Source organism: Magnolia sinica, chromosome 19, assembly GCF_029962835.1.
Source record: "Magnolia sinica isolate HGM2019 chromosome 19, MsV1, whole genome shotgun sequence".
NCBI lineage: Eukaryota > Viridiplantae > Streptophyta > Magnoliopsida > Magnoliales > Magnoliaceae > Magnolia > Magnolia sinica.
In genome coordinates, this window is record NC_080591.1 from 65,220,063 (window position 1) to 65,229,589 (window position 9,527).

The 9,527-nt window shown below is 36.6% G+C and overlaps 1 protein-coding gene across 5 annotated transcripts; it reads left to right on the plus strand.

Annotated features, from left to right (window-relative positions):
* Positions 1–2,444: 2,444 nt before the first annotated feature.
* Positions 2,445–7,909, plus strand: LOC131235452 (protein argonaute 4B-like). 5 transcript variants are annotated; one of them, XR_009166139.1, is made up of 6 exons: positions 2,445–2,587; positions 2,821–3,169; positions 6,693–6,756; positions 7,226–7,300; positions 7,491–7,585; positions 7,697–7,853. XR_009166139.1 is itself a non-coding variant. In XM_058232636.1 (6 exons), exons 3-6 carry the CDS (start codon positions 6,802–6,804, stop codon positions 7,785–7,787), a joined length of 273 nt encoding a protein of 90 aa, XP_058088619.1. In that variant the 5' UTR covers positions 2,445–2,587; positions 2,821–3,169; positions 6,693–6,801; the 3' UTR covers positions 7,788–7,853. The 5 variants fall into 5 exon arrangements, 3 of the variants coding, with proteins under 3 accessions (XP_058088619.1, XP_058088618.1, XP_058088617.1); XM_058232636.1 differs by having other exon boundaries at positions 6,693–6,813; XM_058232635.1 differs by lacking the exons at positions 2,445–2,587; positions 2,821–3,169 and having other exon boundaries at positions 5,828–6,756; positions 7,697–7,728; positions 7,808–7,909.
* Positions 7,910–9,527: the final 1,618 nt, after the last annotated feature.

Here is a 9,527-nt window from a genome sequence, read left to right on the forward strand (position 1 = left end):
TAAAATTTTTGAACTAAACTTGGTTTTAAGTTGATTATTAAAGGAATATTTTTTCAGTCTTTAATGGTCTGTTGTGACTGAAATTACAATGGGTTTGCAATGACTTTGAATATATATATATATATTTTTAATGTTTATGAAGTCAAGAAGCCCTGTTGTTCATCATTGTTCCATGGGCATGGTAGGATGACAGTACCCTTCCTGATCTTCATACATTGTTGGTTGGTTGGTAATTAGTTTAATCCTGTTGTTTGCTTTGTCGCCTAGGCATGGTTAGATGATGGAATCCATTCTAATTCATATACCTTTCATCTCTTGAAACCAGATCTAGTAAGTTTAACTTAATTCCATAATCCTTGATGCAAGTATAAGATCTCCCTGATCTCTACAAGTGGATCCTCTGAATCCCTAGTTTCCTTCTTCTGAATTCCTTAAAGTTTTAGATAATTATTCCTCAATTATTTCTTAAATTCTATTTGGTTTAGATCACATCTTAGTCTAGTTCTAGTTCTACTTGGTTTCAGATAACATACAGGTATCAGTCCCTGTGGATTCGACCTCGGTCTTACCGAGTTTATTACTACATCACAACCCTATACTTGGGGAGTGAACACCCAAGCTATTTCTAACCATCTATCCATGATGTTTATGTGTAATATCTTGAATTTTCATGGCCAAAGTTTATACTCGTGTTCGAGAAAATCGGGTGTTAATAATGTATAAACTGGATGCTTTAAAAAATCGCACTATATATTTTTTTCCATTTAAATTACATCCAGTTACATTCATAAAGGTAACCATTTACGAGAATAGAATTAATTGTCATTAAAAGAATTCAATAAAAATATCAAGTGCCCTTTCAATGGGAGTTTATTATATTATCAGAGTTCGCAGCGGAAGCATAAAATTAAATCATAAACTATCTTCGTATTCTTTCAGTATAATCTTCCATAGGGAGATGGTCCTCTAGGTCTTTAATCTGTACATCACCTACATCATCTGTACAGTTGGAGAGGGTTGACGCCCTACTCATAGTAATGATTATCCTTCAAGATTAAAATTGATTCAAGAGATTCATAAAAGCAATGTAAAAGTTCTGATACGTCACGTACTCCACTACTACGAGAAGTATCAGTATGCGCAAATAACCTACATGAGATGGATGCCTAGCAAAGTGTGTGCGGCTCATCATACATAGTGATCATCACAATGAAGAATATAATTCATAAAAAATTCGACTCGACCCGCATCTCATAACTACGGATATTTGCCGGCATGGCCAACGTTACAGTGGATTTACGTGAACACCTTAAGGCGCACAACACATGAGCCGGATGAATTAAGTGACACGATTTGTTCATGGAGTGACTATTTGTGATATTCAATCTCAAAAGTGATGTGACACTGTATTTGAGAATTATACACATCGATTTGTGCACCACTACCTAAAAATCCATAGAATTACGTGACGAACAAGAGGGTTTCTACCCAGAGTGCATTATGTCCATGATAAATATTTAAATCACTAGTTGTGACACCTCTTAAGACATCACCTGCATTTATAGAGAGAAAAATTGAATTATGGGGGTTTTGAAATATCAAGACACATGCCCAGGCCTTAAAGATAAATAGCATAAGGTCAATAAAGAGAAGAGTGACAATGGTCAACTCTATAAAGATAAAAGTGGTAATGACCAACGTAACAAAGAGGTGAGTGACAATGGTCAGCTCAATAAAAGAAGAGAAGCGATGGCTAACTCAACAAATAGACGAGTGACAATGGCCTACTTAATAATAAGGAGAGCAGTAATGACCAACTCAATAAAAAGGAGAGTGGCAAGGGCCAACTCAATAAATTGATAGAGGCAATGGCAAGGCTTGTATCCATCACCCCACATAAATTCATAAAGATTACTTATAATCAACATTATACTATAACCTAAAAGGGTAAAAAATTGATAATAAACCATAAAATTGCAGGGAGAATTCACAGTAACATTATACTATATCCTCTCACTCTCTCTCTTCCCCAATCCTCTCTCAATAGCGGCGAAGATGAATCGGTAGTTCTTCGGTCCCATCTCCCGCCTGTCGGATCCCTCAATCTCCTCTCCGATTCTTGGGATTTCCACACCGATCGGATCCTCCCTGTAAGCTTCCTTCCGCCAAACCCTAGAACCCCCAAAAACCCTTTAAAAAAACCCCTAAATCTCCTATCTCTCTCTCTCTTCCATTTCAATTTTGAAGTTCCTGACCGAAAATACTGATTTCATGGTCATCAGCATCATTGGTCCGACCAGTGTTGGCAAATTGATGATACTAAACAAGCTCGCCCGGTAAATCCTCTAAAAACTTCTCTGTTTTCTACTCAAATGCAGTTCCTTTGTTTTGGACTAATCGATGGTTAGGGCAATGCTGATGTTATTTTAAACTAGTGATTAGAGATAAGTTTGAGCTATTCTAGCTTGCAGGAATGCTCCCACCTTTTACATTGCAGTCGGAAGAAACACGAGCATTGGCTAGGCATTGTACAACGGGAATTGAACTTAGGATTTCTGCTGAAAGGCTGATTCGTCTTGATACCTAGGTTCCTCTTACTAAGCTTTTTGTTATTGCATTTCCCCCACTTTAGATTGATTAAATTTAGACTTAGATTCTTCCTTGTGTATTTTGAAGTCTTTTAACTTGCTTGAATAATATTTTTCTTTCTACCTCAGAACCTCTCTTCAAAAGTTTGCACCATTGCATTTTCTTTTAATTCCATGGCTCTAGAAGTGTTTTTCATTTTCATATGACAATAAAATTCTTCATGACATGCAGCCTTTATTCAGCCCTTCTATTCTAGCTGAGATGATTAGACCTGATGGCTCGTCTTTAGTTTCTGTATTAAATGGTGAATCCCTGTCAGCTGACCTGGCTCATGAATTGATGGGTATTCAGGTACTTTTAAAGAAAAAAGAATCACATTACAATTCTATTTTTAAAGATTCGCACACTACTCACACGATGACAGTTTTTAAGATTGTTTGAGCACATCTGATCTAGCGCTATCCTTTTTGTGGTGGTGCAAGGAACCGTTCTTGCTGTTTTCCTGGTATCCATTAGTCATGTTTTACTGGTGGTATCAGAGGGAGTTCATGATATTAATATGTGGCATCTGATGCTGACGGTATGCCTTCCTCTTGGGATTCTATTATTAAATGCCATTTGTCCATTTGTCAGTAACATGCTTTTTGATGAAGCGGACTAGTATTTGTGCATGAGCAAACAGAAAAATTATGATGCCCATTAATGTGGAGACCACTGTACTGAAGCTTTTAGAAACCACAATTTGCAAGTTGTGATAATCTGTCTTTCCATAAAATATCAACCAGTAGTGTGGTGGCCATGAGATGTTTTTTCCACACCATATTTTCACCGTGACTGGTTTATCACTCTTAGCAGTCATTATTCATACCATTTCTGGAATTAGTTGCTGAGTCAACTCAGTTTGGATGGGAGCTCAGTATTAGTGAACAAGTTTTTCTTTTTAAATAAAATCATGAAGTTGACCTGGCAGGGGCCAAAGTTGGAAAACAAATTTTAGTTTGAGATTGACTTGAAGTTTTTAGCATTTCTGAATCCTTGTGTTGGTAAAACCATTCTAACATCATGAAACCACCACAACCAATAAACATGTGAAACCACCCAGGGCTATGCTTAAGTCACTTGATTGGATGACTCCCATCCCTATAAAAGCTTGTGATAGCCTATAATGCCAATGGACTGTTGGAGCCATACAATAATTATGGCAGGCATATGGAACACCTATAAATAAGCTATAACAAAAACTTGATCATGGTTTCAAGTCATTGCATGGAGTTCATGCAGTAGAATGTGCTAAATGTTACCCCCACAAAAATCATGGGTAGATTAGCTGAAACTAGGTTTATCCATGGCTGATGAGAAACCTGAAACATCTCTTCTTCTTTTGGTCCCTATTTCGTGTGTATGGTGCAACATTTAAACACTTGTTTGTTTTTTCTAAGATAGCTCTGTGTGATAGTTTTTCTTTTCTTTTCAAGTCATATCCAGTTAAGTTAGTTGGTCAAGCATGTATCTGACCAAGAAGCTTTCCTTTGTGTCCGTCTGTTTCTTCTACTAAAACATGCATCCTTTACATGCATTTGTCCCTCTCTCTGTGATCTAGGCTGGCTGCTCTATTGGGCTACTTTGCAGGCCAGTTCCTTACTAATTCAGGATGATGAACTACTGATATATCAATATGGTTGAGTACAACTGATGTGCTATTATATCTTGATTGTAGCGTTTCGGTGTGGAGTGCACCTATGAATTAGTAAATACCCCCCCCCGCCAACTTACTTTGAATTTGTTGCACCTTTGAAACTGATTTCTAGCTAACATTTAAAGATCTTGTGCTACACATTCCCTCAGGCTGCTTCTCATTGGCTGCATATCGTCCCATGGGGTATTCACAAGTTTGCAAGATACATGAAGTATAACTATGGAGACCCACCAGTTATTATAACTGAAAACGGTATTGTCGAATTTGCAGTTTCAGGCACATTTAGATGCTTAATTCAATTGAACTGCGATATGGTCGGTTCAATGTAGAGGAATCTCCAAAATGGGTGTAGTGCCATTTTAATTCGTAATAACAACTGAATCTCCTAATTGCAATTATATGAGTTGCAGGTCAGACTTGAAGCGAAAGAATTATTGCAGTTCATTTCAATTGTGCATACAAATGTCTTAACAGTTACAGGTGTGTTTGGATGCTCGATTGAATTAAATGGGGTGTAACACCATTTTAGTTCTCATCGATGATCGAACCACCTAATTGTAGCTCTTTTTGAACTCCTGTATCAAAGTTATGATTTCAAATCCACTTTGTTCCGTAGAGACTAAAATCTTCCTAATTTCAAATCCACATTGCCAAACCAGCCTTTATAGTTTGGATCAAGAGAATACTTTGGAAATGAAATCTGACTATATGGAAATTGAGTTAGCTACTGTTAGTGAAAAAAACCAGCTGTGAATTTGATTTTCATTTCCAAGGATTTACTCAAAAAAGGCAGTAGCAAAAATCTATTTTAAACCCAATCATCATCACAATAGTCACTCACATTTAGGTTGTCATGGTTGGAACATGACAAGTCTTTTTCAGGAGTAGGTTTAATTTAGATTTGTTGCTTAGGAGATCTATTGATCACCCTTTTATTTTAACAAAATATTCTTTTTTTAAAAATGATAATACAATTTATTTTTAAAAAAATGTACAAAATGTGGATTAGCAGTCAAGAAAATTTCAGGGTCTGCTTGGCTCTATCAGTTGTGTTTTTTTTTTTAAAAAAAATAAATAAATAAAGAAAGTGAACTTGTCTAGGGAAACTGTGGTTGAATTGAGGACTTGAAAGTGTCAACCAAGTACATGGAACAAAAAAAAAAAAAAAAAAACCCTGGTAAAGTGTTGAAATTGTAATTTCATTTCTTAAAATTCAATTGAGCACCTGAAAATGTCAACCAAGTACATGGAACCAAAAAAAAAAAACCAAACATTCCATTTCCTTTTCCACTAATTTCTGTGTGAACGCATTTCAATGAAATGTTGGTATCTAGGGAACTTCTACTAGATTTCTATATGAGTTCAGGGAAAAAGAAGCCTGACCAGATAATCATTTTCCTGTATGTTCTTATTATTATTTTTGGAAATTTTTTTTTCTTTTTTTATGCCCATTTCTGGATTATATTTCCATAGGTCTGTTGTATAAACTGTGTGTGTGTGTGTGTGTGTGTGTGTGTGTGTGTGTGTGTGTACATATACAATTGTTTGCTAGACCAACCATTGCTCTCTCTACATGCACTCTTAAATGTAGCTATAGGATATTCGAGCCGTGTCCCGGCTCGGATCCTCCTGTGTATATTAGTCTTGATGTTGTTTGCGTCCTGCTAGATGGAAGGTGAAAAAGGTTTTTAAAAAAACATCAGAGTTGTGCATCAGTTTGGATCTACCATGTAGATAACCTCAACCCTAGATTGGACTGTTAACAATCAGGTTCTTGATGCATTTATGGTAATAATTGCTGTTTTAAACCACCTGCTTATTTTAATCAGGTGTGGTGTTATCAGGGGTTGATCAGCCTGTTGCTTTGGACCTGATTATCTATATAATAAGTCCAACTTTATATACAGCTGAGATGTCCTAACGTAGGTCATGTAGATCACATGTGAAGCTCATGTTTGAATGTTGAGGTTGAATGGTTGTATGCATGTCTAGCTACCCTACTCATTTGCATTAGAGCACTTTCTAGGTTTAATGGTGTCGAGGACTGGGTTTCTAGGTCCGTTGAATTTGAGCTATAACAGATTTTGCCTTAACCTTCAAAGGGGAAAACAGAGAATTTTTTAGTCTTAAGATCTTACCTTCTGTTTTGCTTTACCATTCTTCCTCATTTTAACTAAAAGAAACTATTTGAAGTTATGCTCTGATTGACATGTTTATACATTTCTACAATGTAGTGTCTTTTGGGGATGAATGTGTAGGTGCATGAAAAGATTTTATAATACCGTGGACTTGTAATGAAACAGAATATTCTATTAGTTAAATCGTATAAATTCAGTACTCCTTTCCCCATCCTGTTTCAATTTCAACTGTCTCATATTTTTGCCATCTGTTTTTTTTCTTTGAATAGGGATGGAGTGAGTGAATCGCAATTCACACAGGTCCTAAACATCGAGCTGGATCAGATTATTGAGGTATTCTTGCCATGGAAAATGCCATGAATAATTATCAAAGCTACAATGTTCCGCCTGGTTAGCCTCTTCTTAAATTTCTTGAAGAAAAGAGTATCGAAAATAAAATTTTCACTTCAATCCATCATGGTTGTTTGTTAATGCTTTAGTGGGATGCTCATCCCAAGTAGAAGTTAGTGCAAAGGAGTTTATTTTTCTTTTAGGGCAGCACTGGGCCTTATACCTGCCCCAAAATATATCTCATTTGCCTTTGGTGCTAGCAAATCGTGTTGATCTCTGGAACTGAGATATTCCAGATGAGCATTGAATTGCTTGCTTTGGAGCTTTTATTCTTAGCTCCAAATGGCTATTATATATTATCTGGGTACATGAACATTTTGTGCTGGAAATTTTGCTTCCTGAGCTTGTTCAATGTGAATTTTCCTTTTATTTATTTATTTATTTATTGTTCTTTATTTTTTCACTTAAACAGGCACTGTTGTGGACAAAGCAATTTGCCATCCGCGAAACCACTAACTTCTACATGTGTTCACACGCAGGAATGATTGTAAGATTAGATATGGAGCTGACCATTGTGTTAAATTGTGGGAAGTCACCATCCATCCTCCCTTGATTAATTGCACTGTCCAGTCTTTTTGATTGTGCTCATATCCATACACAAGCAGAAAGAATTCTTACCCAATCAATCAAGGTGGGTGTGGATTGCTTACTTTTGCATCGTCTTTTCCTTTAAACAGGGAACAACGTGCCCTACTCACTACCATGTTTTGCTGGATGAGATTGGCTTCTCCCCTGATGATCTCTATGAGCTTGCGCATTCATTGTCCTATGTGTAAGTAGCCTTTCCCTCCACCTCTTTTGTATACAGTGACTTTATTTATGTCCCTTGCAATGTCTGTGTAAATACTGAAATTATTCATGGTATTGCTCTGCATCTGTTCAGGTATCAGAGGAGCACAACTGCGATATCAATCAGTAAGTACCGTGTTTCTGTTATGTGGCAATTGCCTATTTTATGTTATAAGGGGTTTTAATTACTATCTCCCTATCAAAGGACTCTTTTGAGTTTTAGGGCTGCAACTTGGGATCTCAACCAAAACCTTACCCAAACGTAACCTAGGGTTGAGTTGGGGCTGGGTTGCTGGGTTCCTCGTTTGGGTTAGGATTGGAAAACTTATATGTATTTGTGTGTGGATGAATATGGGTTGTATGTGGATGTGGATAGGATTGTTTGTGTACGGATGGATGTGATTTGTGTTTAGATGGATGTAGTTTGTGTTTGGATGGATGTGGATGTGAATATAATGAAAATGTATTATAACAGGTGTATTTATAAGTGTATATCAGGAATTTTTTTTCTGAATCTTGAAAATAAATGAAACCAAGAAGAAACAGACTATTACCGATGAAATATTTCGTTAGTAATAGTGGGTTGAAAACTTGTACCGACGAAATATTTCGTAGGTACAAATTAATACAAAAATTTATATCAATGATCTATATATGAAATATACCGACGAATTATTTCGTTGGTAATAGCGGGCTTATGCTGACGAACATACTCGTTGGTATTATTGTTTTACTGACGAACGTAGTTGCCGGTAATGTCGTTTATCCGGGCTTATGCCGATGAACATACTCGTCGGTATTATTGTTTTACTGACGAACGTACTTGTCGGTAATGTCATCTATCCACAGTTTTACTGACGAAGATATTCGTCGGTATAAGCTGTGTTTACTGACGAAATATATTATTTTTTTCTACCAAAAGTAACATGTTTGGCAGACAATTTTAGTCGTCGATATTTGTTTTATCATTGTCGACGAAGTCATATTTCGTCGGGAAAAGCCTTCAGCCATGGTCTTATTGTGACGATCTTAGCGACGATATATTTCGTCTATAATAATCATTACCGAGGAAAATAAAATAAAATAACGATGAATTATGTCGTCGGTAAAAGAGCAATTTCCTGTAGTGACACTCCAATTTGCTGGAACGACACCTTAGGAACGGCTCCACAAGCCGTCAAACCATTATAGGTGCAGATCATTATCCTTAGGTGACCATTTATCAAACCTAGGCCAGGAATAATGGATTTTCATGTAAATTTTATTGTGCATGTTGTTTTTCAAGGGAAATAATATTAGACATTCGTTTTAATTTTATTAAACTTGACTAAAAGGGAAATATTTTAGCTCTAAGCCATCTGATGTTTACCTTGTTTGATTTCCTTTCCACTATGAGAAATTTGAGTATAGCTCATCCCCAAACCTGTAGTAATTTGGGAAAAATGTGTTGCATGCCTTCCATGCATATGAATTGAGATAATTGACTGCATAATTACTTGCATGCATGCTCAAATTTTTGCAATTAAGAATAGTCTATGTTATTCTTACAACATTACGTGAATTGGAACTCTTGCATGCTTGCTTAAAACTCCCTTGCAACTTAATCTTTAGTAATATTAACCTTATGAATCTATACTTAAGCGTGCTTAAATTTTCCACAACTAGAAGTAGATCGTAGTGTTCCTTTGTTATATCTGGATATTCAATTCCTCTTGTTGGGTTGGCCAGCAATATCGAAGTCTGTAGCGGCAATCCCATCGGTAGGGCTGCCCAACGGCCCATTTGACCCATTTGGATCGAGTACGGATAGTCGACAGTAGTCAGACTACATGGGATGCTCGCTCACAATGCCGTGTTCCACAACTTGCCTAAACTAGGCAAATCGGCTCACTAGTTGACCAACCACGTATGGTCACGCCTACCTG

Excerpts from the sequence above, each read along its gene's own strand:
- LOC131235452 (XM_058232634.1), top strand. The coding sequence starts at position 6,580 with ATGAAACAGAATATTCTATTAGTTAAATCGTATAAATTCAGTACTCCT. Across the intron at positions 6,757-7,225 it reads AGCTGGATCAGATTATTGAG|GCACTGTTGTGGACAAAGCA; the intron begins GTATTCTTGCCA and ends TCACTTAAACAG. Across the intron at positions 7,586-7,696 it reads GCGCATTCATTGTCCTATGT|GTATCAGAGGAGCACAACTG; the intron begins GTAAGTAGCCTT and ends GCATCTGTTCAG.